This window comes from Cyprinodon tularosa, unplaced genomic scaffold (genome assembly GCF_016077235.1).
Source record: "Cyprinodon tularosa strain WSP-4 unplaced genomic scaffold, ASM1607723v1 ctg73, whole genome shotgun sequence".
Taxonomy (NCBI): Eukaryota; Metazoa; Chordata; class Actinopteri; order Cyprinodontiformes; family Cyprinodontidae; genus Cyprinodon; species Cyprinodon tularosa.
The window spans coordinates 1037653-1053814 of record NW_024039485.1 but is presented as its reverse complement, the minus strand read 5'-3'; the positions used below and the strand labels follow the sequence as shown (position 1 = coordinate 1053814).

Below are 16162 nucleotides of genomic sequence, written 5' to 3'. Positions count from 1 at the left end.
CCCCCCAAAAAAGAAGCAGGAAAAAAACTTTCTTGACACATTAATGGGTGAAATTACTTTCTCCTGCTATGCCACCTCAAAAGCCACACAGAGATTTTAGAGACAAATCCACATCTGCTACATTTCAAATCCTTTAAGGTCTGTTTATACAAGCGTCTGTTTATTTGAGCGGATACATGTGACTCTGCTTGTGTGTGGGTTGTTATAAGCACAAGACAGCCAGCGCTGGTGCAGAACGTCGCATCTGTTTGTCTTTGAATGGCGGCGTGTTGTTTTAGGGGTGCTGATGAGGGCAGTGTATGTGAAGGCCATTTCGTCATGCTTCAGGACTCATCAATGGGACTGGACTCCAGCATAGCCAGGCGTGTGTAAACCAGCTGTCATGGACACACAGGCCAGACTGGACCGGACCAGCAGCCATCAGCTTGCCCCTTTCAGAGTCTGGACAATGCAGAGAAAAAACACCGGACTCCAACATCGATGGATGAAACAATAGATGGGTTCTTAGAGAAAAGCCCGGTAGTTTAAATCAAAGCAACTTCATTCATTTTGGTGACCCTTTTGTTGACCTTCTCATTTATAATTAAATTCATAATTAGAATATTGATCAAGTTATTTTCTGTTTTTAAAGAAATATTTACTGCAACTATAAGGTTTTTACTAACTTTATAAACCTTCAGTGCACCATTTAGCTTTTAAAAATTGGATTTTGTATGTATCTGAATTCATCAAAATCATGTGACTTAGACCCACCTATTGGTTCCACAGATCTAGCCTCACATAGCCATAGTTGCTAGGCAACATAAGTTACTCTGAGGTGAGGGCAGGGCCACTTGTTGAAGTCTAGAACAACAGCTGATTACTTCAGACCATTGTAGTTGTTCAGTTTTCAACCTGACCTGGGCCACTGCTAAAAACTAATTGTGTGTCTTATTTTTGTTAAAATGCTTGAAAGGCATTTTTATAAGCAGTAATTTATAGCCAGTTTAAGCCTCTTAATGTGCATAAATATCAGCTTCTAAAACACGTAGCTTGCTTTATTGGTCTTTTATTAGAAACATTAAACATAATAATCACATATACAAAAACATATGAGTGTTTTGGCTTGCTTGTCCCATCCAGACAAACAAAAATTAAACATTTTATTTTTCCTAACTGAACTCTCAGTTGTACTTTCAGTTCCGATTAAAAAAAAGTATCTAGATAGAGTAAATGCATAGTTAGTCTGCCTTGTATCTAGCTCTTTGAAAATGCAGTACACTAAAACAAAGTCAGTTACTGTTACTGAGCTACTTAGTCTGTGAGAGAAGTACCTAGTAACTATAACTAGTTCCTATTTTAAAGTGGTCCTTACATTTTAAATGACGGTTGTGATTATGAATGCACCCTCCTGTCTGATCTTACAACATGTCAGTGTTTGGTCATGTGTTTATGCTTTTCTTATTCTGTCAGTCAGGGGCATTCTCTGTATTCAGCACCGTGACAGCAGGGTGTAGTGATAACCATGTGGGCTGCACCAGCACAGGGCTTTACATGAGAGGGAATAGTGGGGATATGCAGACTGGAGTCAGAGGCCCATCCATTAAGTTGACAGGGTGCAGAGGCTGCCAGGAGTTGAGCGCATGCTTTGGAGCATGCCTCCTCTGTGGTGGTGTGTGTCTCAGTGCGCCCTTACCGCCCTGGTTCCTCCGAGCACCACCAGAGAGTCTGGTCCTGGCAGAATATCCAGGCTACGTCCTTCTACCCTGTTTGTGTCTGGAGCCACAAGGAGGCTCTGTTCTGATCAACTTGGGCCAGAACCTTAGCGAGGAGAGAGAAGGCGACAGTGCAGCCCGGCGCTCCCATCAGACCGTCTGCCTCAGCGTTCCCAGAGGAAATCAGTTTAACAGTCCCCAGCTCTTGGCAAGCAGACAGAGTGGGATGGGGGGTGGGGGGTAGAAACAGGGAAGAGGTGTATGTGTGTGTGTGTGAGAGAGAGAGAGAGAAAGACAGAGGAGACCAAAGGAGGGGAGGTGTTACTGCCTTTCTGGGCGAGAGGGAAATCTAATAAAATTGAACTAATGGAGTTGTGGAGTTTAAGGGGACAGAAAGTGGGATTTGGTGCCAGGCAATGGTGGGTAACTGGCGCTGGAGGCAAAGAGGATCTAGCAGGAACCACAAACCAAACCCCTGAGTTTGAACATAGCTTGTTGAGTTTAGATTGCGAGTTAAGGGGCCCTGGGCATGCATCCATTCTCCTTCAATTTTGCAGCAAAGAAAATTCTGGAAGGAATTAGTAGACTACAATGATATTTCTAGTTTTTTTTTCTGATATTGTTATTTATAGGTATGTATGAAATAAACACTCAATTTCATTGCAATAAGGGGCAGATGGGCAAAATCCCCCAAAAAGCAGATTTTTTAAATAAAAGGAAAATGTTCATATTTAATATGCAATAAAAAAATTCAACAACCATATGCTGTAATCCCAACTTTGATGTTTTTTACATGTCCTTGATCAGGCTTTGTTTTTATGTATGGTTACCACCGTACATCTGTTATCAGAACAATTAGTAGAAGCTCTAATTTGCCCGTAAGCTTTGAGCTTGATCTCCATTTTCAGTTAAAGCTTTAACCTATGAGTTGTGATATTTTTTTTTATTAAGAAAGTTTTGATCAGTTCACTTTAATGTTCCAAAATGTGGTTCATTATATTGACTATTCTGTGTTTGCTAAATCATGTCAGATTTGATCTGCAGTCTGATCCTCTGTTCAGGATAACTAGAAGAGTGTCTCAACTCTGAAGCAGTTGTATTAAAAAAGAGTTGTTCTCATAACAAATGCAATATCAATGTATAACCTCAGCTTCAGTCCTCTTTAGTCATTTACAACTTCCACGCCAACAAGTGTTGTTGTTAGCCACCTGGTTTTATGATGTGTGCACCGTTTGGAAAAAATTTATCTTTGTATCTCTGAACCATTTGGATTCTCCATCCTTTTTGTTAAACAGGCACAGACAGTAGCTTTGATTTTTAGCTTAGATTTGTCTGCAGTCTGGTTTTATTAGAGGAGTAGGATCTCCATTTAAAACTTTGATCTCTTTGTCGTTAAACTGTGACACCACAGACTGGTTAAATCTTTCTAACCTCCTATAAGGCGCCAGAGGGCCACAGGTCCTCCAGATAGCGCACCGCTCCACTTTTAAGGGGAATAAAAGTGTTCACCCTGACCTCGCTTGGTTTGATTTACCCATCCCCAGCCAGGCATGGTCCTCTCCCTTCCTCTCCTGTACCTGCACCCCGCTCCTGCTTTCTCCTCTCAGGGTTAATAGATATGAAGTCATCTGGTGGAAGAGAAACCGGTGTGTGTTCTCAGGAGGTGCCCAGAGCACTCAGAGGCACATCACTCAGAGGCCTGTCGTGTCAGGGAGGAAACAGCAATTAATAAATATCATTAATGGGTGATCACCTGGTCTCAGTGAAGCCACATAAATGTGAGAGGCCTAAAAAATTGAGTGGGAGTAGGAAAGTCAGGGGGCAAAGGTCTGAGAGGAGATAGCTTCCGTCTGAGTAAAACTCCAGCTGAATCAGGGTTTTTCCCCCAAAAATCGATACCCCCGCTTCTTTCAGCACATTGTAAATGCATGAAATGTTCTGTCAAACACATGTATTTATGCTGCTGTTTGATGGAATTACGACGGTAAAAGCCAACCATGTCTTAGTGGTGTCACTTAGACCGCATTTTCTTGTCTCTTTACCATGTTTTCCTATTTTTTATTTATTTCTTAACAGCAGCAGCACCGTAGATGCTATCCAAGCTGCAAGACGTCCATGCTGCCACAGGCTAACACCTGCACTCTTTTAATGACTGTTTTCTGTGCCGGCTATGCTTGCTGCAAGAGAAATGTAAATGTATGCATGTGTGTGCATGTGTTGTGTGTGTGTGTTATTAAAGTAAAATGCACACAGTGGTTAAGTTCCTGTGCTCAGCAGAGTCTGGGGAAATACAACCTTGTGTTAAAAAGTCATTAGGGAGCTGATGAAGGTGTTTGAGAGTCACAGCCTGCTCATCATCGCTCTGCTAACGTCCCTTAGTTGCGTCACTGTGGTTCTGGATACAAAGGCTTAAAGTTTTGGCCGAACAGAGATTTAACTCCAGATGGAGCAGGCGCGGACACTTGTGCAGTGATAGCTTCGGGAATAGACTTATTGTCACGGTAAGGCTTTTTTCTTTCAGCACAATCTGTGAATCTGACTTTATATTAGGTTCTACTGTTTAAAAAATATTATGTGTTACCTTATGGATTCAGTGTTTTATTGTTATTCGATAGAGTAGCAGAGTTCCCATGTTTTTTATGATGCAGCAGGTTTTAAATTGAACAGGAAATAATTTTAATTTACCTGTAATAATACCTTTATTACAGTGATGGGGAGCCCTTCTTTAGTTTTTGCTCCATGACTACAAATAACACCTGCATTTATACTGGGGTGTAGTTTCAGTCAGCTGACTGGCAGTTTGCAGCAACAGGTGAACAAAAGGCACTGCTGCATTTGCAATGGGGCTGATGCGTGAAGAGAAAACTGTGATTGAGCTTTAACTTTGTATGGGATCTCATTTAAGGAATTTAAAGTGTAATAAAGGAAGGAAGGAAAATGTTTAGGATATTTAAAGTCATGTTGTGTTAGGAAGGATTTAAAGCGGCCTAGTCACACATTATGAATAGCAAATTTACTATGTGTAAAGTCACAGTATGTGTCTATAGAAGCCTTTAAATCAGTTAATTTCACAGAAACACATCCAGAGGACAAGTTAAATAAAAAGGAAAAATATCAGCTTCTTTACTAGACACAATTTCATTCAGTAAGTCAGTAAATAACCAGCCAGTGTAAACAGGTCAACTTCATTAATTGCACTTCGTAATGCAGATGTCCTTTAAGCTAGAGTTCTTTTAAGGTTAATGTTCTGCTTTTTTTTTTTTTTGTCTTGTTTGTGACCCTCCCTGCTACAACTTGTGTAGCCGCCCCTCAGCTCTCTGCCCTGCCTCTGTGCTTCGACACTCGCTGGCCTCTCTAAATTCAGGCTAATTCAATTAACAAACACACACTGCTGCGCTGCCAGCTGGAAACCTCCCAGAGTCACTGATAAGTGAGCAACCCATTGTCCTGGGGTGATTGTGTTTAAGGAACAGACAGAGGAACCCACCTAATCCTTCCTCACCTCTGCTCTCTTTCACTCCTGTTGTTGCATTTCACCTTCCTCCTTTGCTCCTGCCTGAGCAATATTCTTCCTAATATATCTGTGAGGACACTGTCTGTTTAAACATGACTGGTTTTCTTTTTAACAACAGGAGCTAATTTCCCCTCTGGTGCATACTGGCCAGCAGAAAGCTGATGCAAAGGTGTTTTTAGTCCAACCTGTAAAAACATCTTCGATCACACAGATCTGTAACACTTTTAACGTTTTTTTAAAGCTGGATAGCATCTTGCTCTGTGTTACACGTCATATTTGGTATTGCTGTTCACTGTGAAGACGTGAGGGCTGTGGGAAGAACCACTGCATGAAAAGTGAGATTTTCGTCCCCGTAAACCCCCGTAAACTCCCGCAGATCTGCCTGATTTTCGTCAGTTTCCGACAATTTGCAACCCGTGCTTGTCCGCGTTTGTCGTGCCACAAATTGTCGAAAACGTACCGTGACGTATGTGGAGAGCGATCAGCTGTACTAATGGCCCTAATTAGCATATGAATGCAGCAAACCCGCGCGGCTGGCCAGGTCTGGCTTGAATAACCTTCTCAGTATTGGCTGAAACCACTATTCTCAAACAAATGAAATCGCTCGTGATTGGCAGCAAAACCACACGTGGCCACGCCAGGCTTTAATTTTCTTACTGAGTATTGGACGGAACCACTTCTTTTTAAACAAGTAAAGTCGCTCGTGATTGGTTGGCATATATATATATTTACATATATATATTTATTCATATATATATATATATTTATTCATTCATATATTTATTCATTCATATGGTGTGTATTTATGTTATCCTACACTACTACACAATTATTAGGCTACCATCAAGGACATGAATGAATTTATACAGGAAATGAACATTTGCAGGAAGCTGTTTATGCAAAGAAAGAGCTTTATTGAAACACACACAACTATATACAACGCGTATCCAAACACATGCGTTTCTAAAAATTAAAAGTCCGTGAAGGGTCCGTTTGCTTCCTCGGGGTTGGAGGTAACTGGCAGCATTCCCTCCGAGGCAGGTCCGATGTGCAGACGCCTACTGTGCGTGGCCCTGTTCTTCGGCATCGCTTCTAACCGGGACTGCAGCTTAACACAGAGTTCAGTGAGATCCGGCCTACGAAATGGCGGCGACCGTACAATCCATCCAGAGACACCGCTGAGGAAGGCGGACTTCCAGAGTTCCACTTCCTCATCTGCTAGCACACTCTGCCTCGCTTTCAGCAGCTGAAAAAAAAAACAATGAATCAGCGCACTGCGTATGGACACAACACATCTATTAATGCACCTGAAAAATAGTCACCAAATAAAGTCTTACCCTCTTTCTTCTGGCCCGACTCCGAGCAGATAGCCTCTGCACGCAGCGTGTTGGCTGGCAGCCTATATCTGAAGCTCCTGCGTACCGTCTGAAAATACGTCTTACAGGCAGCTGGAAAACAATTAAATGAGAGTGGTATGAATAAAAAATCAAACGCAAGTCACAGTAACAAGGAAGGAGAAAACATTAAAACAAGTCACTTACACACAATGTCGTCTTTATCAACATCGTGCAAATCTGGACTTGCTGATTATGGCTCCGAGCAAATAGGAGGTCACCGCCTCATTGTGAGGCGACAGTAGTCTGTGAAAACAAAATGTAAAGCTATGATCGGTATCTATCCGTATCCATTGCCTTTTACCGCAGAATGAAAGCATATTCTTTAAATCTTACCCTTGCTCCGGTTCATAGCGCCTGCAATTAGTCTCCGAGTTGTTAAGACGGCATACTGCTTCCTGTAATCACAAAAAATACACTTTAATAAAGCTTGTTCTTGCAAGGCTAGGCTAGATAGGCTAATAGCTAGGCTGCTATTAGCCGGTAGCTTAGGCTAGGCTGCTTTTAGCTTAGCAGGCAGTAATCGAACATATATTTACCGCTAGCATCTCTTCTTTGAGTTCGTCTTGTTCGATGCAGAGTCGCCATCGCGTCCAAGAGGAGTTTTACCCCGAAATCCAGACGCTCCAGACCGCCTGCACATAGCAAAGCAGCATCCTCCACTGTGGATCCAGACCCCGCTGCTCTAAGTTTCTTGGAGATCGTACAGAGCATGCGCGAGATGAACCAGAGTTTCCGCGGATCAATAAAAATAATTAAAAAATCATTCTTTTTTTTTCTTTTTTTTAAATCAAGGCCTTAATTGGCACTAAAATTATTTAAATATGTTTATCGAAGTATTTATAATTCTTTAATAAAAAATGCTTATAAAAACAATTTCGTCAGATATATTATATCGCTCCAGGCGGAGAAAAAGCTAGAGGATATATATATACGTATATATGTGTGTGTGTGTGTGTGTTTACATACATACAGGAGTCATGGAGCTCTGCTTACAGCTCCTTCATATTTCATGTACACTAATAACTTGTGTACATGATTCTTGTTGATGGTATTAAAATCATTTCTAATAGCATTTAAATAGCATTAAATTAGAGTCACTCATTCCTGTATGAACCCTGTGAGCGCTTAATTTAATATGACATATTAAAAAAATCCCACCATCATCCAGCATATGTTCAGTTTCTGCCCAAATATATATATATATATTTGTAGATTTTTGTAACGGGGATAAGGATAATTCAAAACTGCTTTTTTTTAATGAACTTGTTCACTACTTCCAAACTCAGCATCTCTTTTCATTCCTGTAATAAGAAGTTTCTTTTGAATGGATTTCATTAAAGTTTAAGTCCCTCGGTATAAAATAAATATTTTGATGGAGATGAGAAATCTGCTTCCTCGTTGGTGAATAACCAATAGTTTGGATCCAATCATTTAAATAAACGGTGTTAGTTTTTTTTTTTTTATATATATATATATATAAGAATTGTGCTATAATTTCTAGTCACCGATCTGTTGCTGCTATATTTTAATTTGACGAACCGGAATTTGTCGATGTTCTTTTTCCTGTTTGGTGCAATTGCAATTGCGGATCTTGACCTGGCCGGACCTTATGACCACAGTGTACCAATCTTCTGATGGCTACTTCCAACAGGATAATGCGCCATGTTATAAAGTGAATCATCTCAGACTCATTTCTTGAAACTTTTCCACTTAAGTAATTGTGAATTGAGCATATTGACAGACAACATTTTATTTTTTATCTTAAATGCAAATTTTTTTAAAAATAATTACTGCTCTAAATGTATTGCTCTGTCGGCTAAAGATCTGTTTTGGTCTCTATACTTTAATTAAATAAATCAATTCAAGCTAAAATTTGAGAGGCTATACTAAGCCTGATCTCTTTGTATCAGAGATTTTCTTCCTCAGAAAGATGTCACTTGGGGTAAAACCCCCCCTGCAACCCTGGTTTGCATTTGTATAGCTCACAGCATGTTCATTTACATGTTAAAGCCTCCCCTAGAATTCCATGGGGGGGAGGCATGGGGGGAACACTGCCTAAGAAATTCCACGTCAATTTCTGACAATTTACGGGAGTTTTTGACGAAGCCTGCAAATTGCCGTAAACTGCCGCTAACCTGAAGTTCCACGACAATCTACAGTGCCGTATATTGACGAAAATCCCACTTTTCATGCAGTGAACTGTTAGTGGGAAGAAATACAAACCCCTTGAATTACCCACTGAGCTGCAGGGCCTGTGGACATCCCACTATGAGTTAGTTTAGCTTCTGTGGTATGTTAACAACTATCTCACTGGTTACAAAAAAAGAAGGACCCTGGCTCTTAATTCTCATGTGGCGGCATTGACGGTGTTTCACTAAGTGTGATAATGAAGAGAAGATTGGATTTGTCAACTCTGTGCTAGCCCTGTTTGAAATTAACACTTGTAATGTGCAAAAGATAAAGCTGCAGAAAAGAAACTCCTGTCACAATGTGTGAAATCTTCTGGTATGCCAAACAGAAACTATAGTTAGCTGAAACAGGCTCTACAAGGTCATAATTTCCCTGTGCAGGTTTCATGTGCAATCCTGTGTATCACCCTCTGCATGGAAAACAAGGTAAGAAGAACTAAAGTAATTATAGTAGTAAAATCTAAAACAATCTAGCAGATGTAATCTTCTTTGTCTTAAAAAAACAACAACTCTGCCTGTAAAAAAGGTTTGTGCCCTTAAGACGGTGTGAGCGAGCTGAGGCTTTTGCCACGGTCATGTCTCAGCATCGTGAGCGGGACCAGCTGGATGCCATTCCCAATGGGAATCATGAATGTGAAGGTTGTTAAAAAATATGAAGCCTTGCACTAAGCATGGACTCAGTAACAGCAGCTGGTTGGTAGGGGGAAGGGAACTGGGAGAGAAATTGTCGCACTGGGAATGAGTTTAAAAAGAGGAATTTTTAACAGTAGCCATGGGAGGAATGTGTTTTGGGGCATTGTGATTAGGAAATGGTATACACACAACATTATAAATGTTAATATCAGAGTTTAAAAGCTTAAAATCCACACAGGTCACTTTTTTTTATGTCTGCGTCTGTGCTTTTCTTCATACCATGCCAAGAAAAACAGAGCAGAGGAGACGGGCGTTTGGCAAACATGTGGAACACAACTGCACCTTTAGTGCGTCTCCCTCTGGTCTCGCTCATAGACAGCTCAAAGACACAGACTCAGCAAGGGCTAAGAAGACCTCCGAGTTAGAGCAACAAACCTTCCTCTGGCTGGGTCAACAGTCTGACATTCACACCTCACCAGCAGGTTCATCTCTCCGCCATCCAGACTCGCAGCCACACATGAAAAATAGGCTATTAGGAATATGAAAAGGAAGGATTGGCGTGATGACAGTGGGGAAAGGTGCAGAGCAGGAATGACAGGAGTGAAGGAGAGACCGAGGACAGGCTAAGTGGTTTTGATTTGTTCTCCTCATTGGATTTATGAAGCCACTTGTCTTGTCATCTTCAGCAAATGCTCTACCTCTTAATCAGCACAATGAAAATTCACAAATATACAGTGCTCGGAAAAGGGTCTCACGCCACTCCAAATCCTTTTATACATAAACCTTAGTAGGTTTTAAAAACAGTATCCCAAGCTTTGAGCATTTTACTGTTCAATTCATCATCACAAAATGAAAATGGTTTGGTTTGAATTCACCTGTACGTCCGCTCTGTTCCGCAAAGTGTTCCGCACTTCATGTAAGGAACATCATGGAATGAGCCTGATTTGATCTATGTGGCTGATATTCTAATCATTATGTGTGATGATAATCTTATCTCTGCATGAAATCTCAAACTCGGTGGTGGCAGCACAATGCTCAGGGATTTTCTTCTTTAGGGAGCAGGTCAGAATTGATGAGAGGATGGATTAAAAAAAATCCTTCTGTAGCTCCCTCCTGGATGACTGTAGATGGGTTTAGCTCTGAAGCATATTCATGTTTTACAAATTCCATGTCCAAGCCTAGTGTGAAACCCAACTAAAAATCTTTAGCAAAGTCTCACTAAGAGTTGATGTTTGCAGTTGATTTGCATGCAATCGGAATCGGTTTCAGCTATGCTCCACAGAAGGTAAAAGACTATTATTGAATGCGCATTTTACATTTTCATGAAAAACGCTGTTTGTAAAATAATTTATAAAAAAATTGTATTCTTTGCATGAGGTAAATACAGTTTCTATTTATAGTTTATTATGATTTATAGTTTAAAATCTCTGCTACTTCCAATAGTGTTTACAAGCAGACTTTTATTCGTCTTTAATCAGGTTGTTATGTGATTTTGTGCATAGATTCCCTGTCTGCACAGATTAATAGATATTTTGACTGTTCTTTAGCTGCTTTGAAAGATGTTTATATATATATATATATATATATATATATATATATATATATATATATATATATATATATATATATATATATTATGCTCATTACCTTGGTTTTCTTTTCCTTTCTCTAATCCAGCTTTTCATTTCTCTGTCTTTTAACTTGAAAGTTTCTCATCTTTATCTGACTGTAACATTTTAGTAATAGCCACTTTTATTTCTTTCCCAGTTGTTATTTTTCTCTTTTGTTGTTGTATAGTCTAACTCTTAAACTGATGCTGTTTTTCATATCATTTAGTCTTGTGGTATCTTTAAGCTTTCATTTGTCTACTTGTTCTGCTGCTGTCACTCCCACATTTCCCACCAGTGGGACAATAAAGGTATTCTATTGTTTCTATTTTCAAGGTATCACATACATCCACCAATCTAGAGGTACAGCCTGGATAATTTACAGACCGACACAGAGCAAACAACCTTGCACACTCACGCCTCTGATAGTCATGTTTGTGGACTGTGGGAGGAAGCCGGAGTTTCCATAGGGAAACTACGTATCAGTGCACAATACATGTAAACACCAGAAAGAAGGAAAAAGTTATGAAAGGATCAGAGTTAACTGCATTGCAGACAAAGAAAATAAGTTTTGTCTTATGCATTTGTTTTGTTTACGCAGAGGCTGAAAGCTGCCCTTTCCCACCACCCTGGTTCCATCCCCAACGGCAACATGAACTCCATGGGCCACATGATGGAGATGATGTCAACGCGGCAGGAGCAGGGCAACCATCATCACATGCATTCGCACCCACACCAGCACCTGCAAGCCCCTCCCCACACGTACCAGCACCACGGACACCACCACCACAGCCAGGGCCACGGCCAGGGTGGCCACCACCACCCGCAGGGACACAACCCTCATCACAACTCCCACAACCCACACCTCCTGCCTGGGCACCCACACCAGACCTCACCGCACCATCCTATGCACTCCGCCTCACAGGTACACAAAGCCAGTTCCCAGGGAAGGAGCTCCAAGGCAAAGCCGCATGTTTAATAACACATTAAAATATACTAGACATTAAATCTCCCACACAGTGAGAAGTAACTGACTAAAAGAGGGCAGTGATTCAGTAGCCCTTTGTGTAGATTTGGAAGAAGTTATTAGTGGTTTAATGCTCAAGCATTGCTGAAATGATGCTTAAAATAAGAAGGTTTGTGGACAAACCCATTTTCCCCTCTTTGCTTCATCACTGCCAACTAGTTTCCTGGCTTGCTTCTCAAAAAAAAAAAAAAAAAAAAGGTTTTCTCCTGTGGTTGGTCAGCCACAGGTCAGAGCTTGATGCCTGTCATTAGGGCATGGCTAAGAGAGGAAGTCATAAAAGATGCTCATGACTGTCTTTAAGGAAACTTTGCCTCACATCATCCTGCACCAACAAACTCCAGATGTGGGGGCGCATGAGAGTTTCAGGTGCAAAAGGAGTTTAATGAATGCTAGTGCTGACGGTGGGCTGCATTCAATCATGTGGATCCTGGAAGCCGTTAGGTTTCATCTCAAAGAGATGGTCACAGCATATGACTTTCTCCTCGCATCGTCGTCGCTATTTGCAATGCCAATCATTTGGGATGAAGGACACTAGAAAAAAAATGCGACTCATTGTATGTTCCAGATGTTCCATTAAGGCATTAAAACAACCCTGTCTGTGTGCACAGCTGCCGTTAAAGCAGCTTGTGTTCTCCATGGTCCTCCATAAAAATGGTAATGATCTGAAGACTGAAAACACTTGACTTTGCCAAGTAGACGTCAAGATCTGTCAGAGCATGTACGGCTTTAGAAACGGGCCTTTTTAACCGTGTCTGTTGGTGTTAGTCTGAGTGGAAGTGGGCGTTGGAAAACTGCCTCCTGACACCTCTTTAACAAGGTGGGCAACTCTGGTGAATCGACCCAGTCACCCACTCAGTCTTTCACGTCTGACGCATGCAGCCCAGCCCCCGAGGCACGTTTTGCAAACAGATGTTGTTTTTGGGCAAGGTGCTAGGCATTAAAAAACAAGCAGGAGATAATGTATAGATGTTTACACACAAGCCGCTTTGAGGGCCGGCGCTGCGGCGATGGCAGACAGCTGACGGGCTGTTTTCCAAATTCCTGAAAGCGGTACACATGCAGACAGACATTGTATCATCCCAGAGATCCCAATAATGACCGTCTTATGTACTGCGTGTTTCAGATGTCACCTGCAACCCAGCAGATGCAGCCCACGCAGACGTTGCAGTCCCCCCCACCCAGCGGCGGGCGCCGCAGACGGGTAGTGGACGAGGATCCGGACGAGCGACGACGAAAGTTTCTTGAACGAAACAGAGCAGCTGCGACGAGATGCAGACAGAAGAGGAAAGTGTGGGTGATGTCCTTGGAGAAGAAAGCTGAAGAGCTCACTCAGACCAACATGCAGCTTCAGGTATGAAGATAAAGCTCTGAATGAATTCAGGCCTCAGTGTGAGACTGTAAGCCGTATAAAGTCCAACCAGACAATCATTTTTACAGTATTTTGCAAAATTATTTAAGTTTACCAAATTTTTCTACAGTACAGCAACACATTTCATTACATTCTACTATCATTATTCTATATTATTATTATTTTATTTTATAGACCAAAACAAATCAGTGCATACAAATGAAGCAGAAGTTTAAAAACTTGACATGTTTAACATACATTTGTCTCACGGAAACCTGAAATTTTACATGTAGATAAGTAGAACCACCTTGTAAAACCAATTATAGCTGTAGATCTATTGATGGTATATCTAAAGAGGTCTGCTTATTTTGTTTTTACAAAATAAGTATAGCTTAGATTAGATGGGGAGTATCTTTGAAAAATAGACATTTATAAGCCAAGCTGAGGTCTTTCTATCGCATCAAAAATGGATATAAGATCTGGGTTGATGACCTTCTAGAAGCGAAACTTTCATCCAATTCTGTTTCCCCCAAGACTAAACTTCTAGTCGTCTCCATCCATCTTCTTGTAGATCTATTTGTATCTGTTTATAAAGATTTGTAGTGGTCTATCAAATATGTATAGGCTGTTTTTGCAAGGCTCTCTAATTATAATGAATTAATTTATTTGTTTCAGGATTCCCACCACTAATACAAGCTGTCTTGTTTTTCAGAATGAAGTGACTATGCTAAAGAACGAGGTGACCCAACTCAAACAGCTTCTGCTCACACACAAGGATTGCCCCATCACCACTATGCAGAAAGAGTCCCAAGGTTACCTCAGTGAGTAGCGCCAAGCATAAACACAGATGACCCCATGCACACATTTGGGAATCTGACCAAAACTACACCTTCACCTGCAGACATATCGCTAATATGTCTGCCGGGACGCTTTGCTCTCATATGCTGGTATCCAGCTTCAATGCTCCCAGCAGGACTCTTTCTTTCGCACCGGGGTGTTGCATGCTCTGGTAGCCGGCCTGGACTGGGAGTTGGTCGTCTAAATCTCCTTAGAGACTAATTTTTCCGTCTGACAGCCGCTCTGTGCACAGGGAGTCGGCGTGAGAAAGCCCTCACAGTCTTCAAATTGGCTAAACCTTACCAATGACCACAATCGTTGTGACTTTTCTGACTGCGCTTCAGCTCAGCTTCGCATGACATCAGAGGTCCACCCTGTGATACGGACTCAAGTGATGTTTCCATGTAAATGAGGCACCTCCCTGTGCTAGCAGAGGAAAATAACGCTCACATCCCCAATGCTCTGAATGGCTCTTTTATGCAAACGAAAAGCCGCATCCCAGACAGGGCAGAAATGAGTTTCATCGATGAGTCTAGCCTGTGTGCAGATGTCATCTTCAATGTGTGTCTAAAATTCATCAACATGTTTGCATACACTTAACTGTATTTATGTTATCCTCATTTTTTTTTTTTGTTGTTGTTGATTATTTTGAAATCGTACATGTATTTAAAAAAAAACTGTACATTAAAAAAAGTATTTTTCCTACCAATAAATAGCTTTTTCTTTACAAATAATACCAAAATGGTTTGTGTTTATTTTTGTATCGTAGCATCTTTATTTGAAAAACCTACGCATAACACATCAGTCTATCCTGAATAATGTCTCTGCTGTGTCCTTAGGTCCGGAGAGCAGTCCGGCGGGCAGTCCGTCCCCAGCGTGCTCCCAGCAGCAGCAGGTCATCCAGCACAACACCATCACCACCTCCACCACGACTGTAGGGGGCAGCACTGTTCACGGACAGGCCAATCACCGCACAGACATTAACCCCATCCATTAGTGACTGGAAAGTACAATTTTTATCAGCTCCACCTCTGCTTTATTGAGGATTACCAGCTGCACATGCTTGGAAAAAAAAAAAAAAAAAACTCAAAAGGCCCGCGAGGCTGCTACAGTAGCTACAGTATATTTTTATAGACTAACTCTGTTAACTCGCTGTGGCTCTTTGGTTTTATCTTTCTCGTTTTTCTGTCTGCTTTTTATTGCGACTGGCAGAGAGAAATTATTGCTAATCTAAGGAGTTTTTCTATGTTGTTTTGGTACAAATCTGACCAAGGTGGTTACAGAACTAGAGAAAGGAGTCAATAGCATCCCATTACCTTCTCCAGAAACATCTTACATCTCTTTAGACTGAATAAGGAGTCAGATTATGACCTTAGCATCACGGGTGAACTTAGGTGCATGTGTTTTACACAGAATCAATATCAAACGGGCGCTATACATTTGTAAATTCTTATAGCTGGTATGATTGTCAGCATTCACCCTGTCCTTTTAAATCTTAGAGCTTTATCATAATCTGCATGACAGCAACAATATCATGTGAACTGATGGAAGCAATACATTGCAGTATTGATTGTTTTTTTTCCTCACTGTACACCCGCATTATGATCAGAGTGACCAAAACCTTTGACGTCGTGTCAGCTACAGAACTGAACACTGTGATCCCAATGAGGCAGCTCAGGGGTTGAAGATCAACTCCTCTGCTCAGCAGGACCAACTCGAGCTTTAATCATTGAAGATTTTAATTGTTTTTTTTGCGTGTGTGTTCTGAATGTTTGGATTCAAATTTCGGAAATTTCAAAATGAAATGAGTTATGTCTGATTGTGGGAATGCATGTGACTATTTGTATAGAGTTTTTTTTACATTTTACTTCTTTCCTCTGCATAACAAAGAAGAAAAATTAATGAAAAAAGAATAA

The 16162-nt window shown here is 41.1% G+C and overlaps 1 protein-coding gene across 2 annotated transcripts in view; it reads left to right on the top strand.

Moving 5' to 3' along the window:
- creb5b (cAMP responsive element binding protein 5b) overlaps positions 1 to 15243 on the top strand; it is a 49750-nt gene extending 34507 nt beyond the window's left edge. For both annotated transcript variants that reach the window (XM_038269522.1, XM_038269521.1), the window contains exons 8-11: positions 11636 to 11959; positions 13185 to 13412; positions 14122 to 14230; positions 15086 to 15243. In XM_038269522.1, the coding sequence (XP_038125450.1) occupies positions 11636 to 11959; positions 13185 to 13412; positions 14122 to 14230; positions 15086 to 15243 (819 nt within the window). The remainder of the gene's footprint in view (positions 1 to 11635; positions 11960 to 13184; positions 13413 to 14121; positions 14231 to 15085) is intronic.
- Positions 15244 to 16162: the final 919 nt, after the last annotated feature.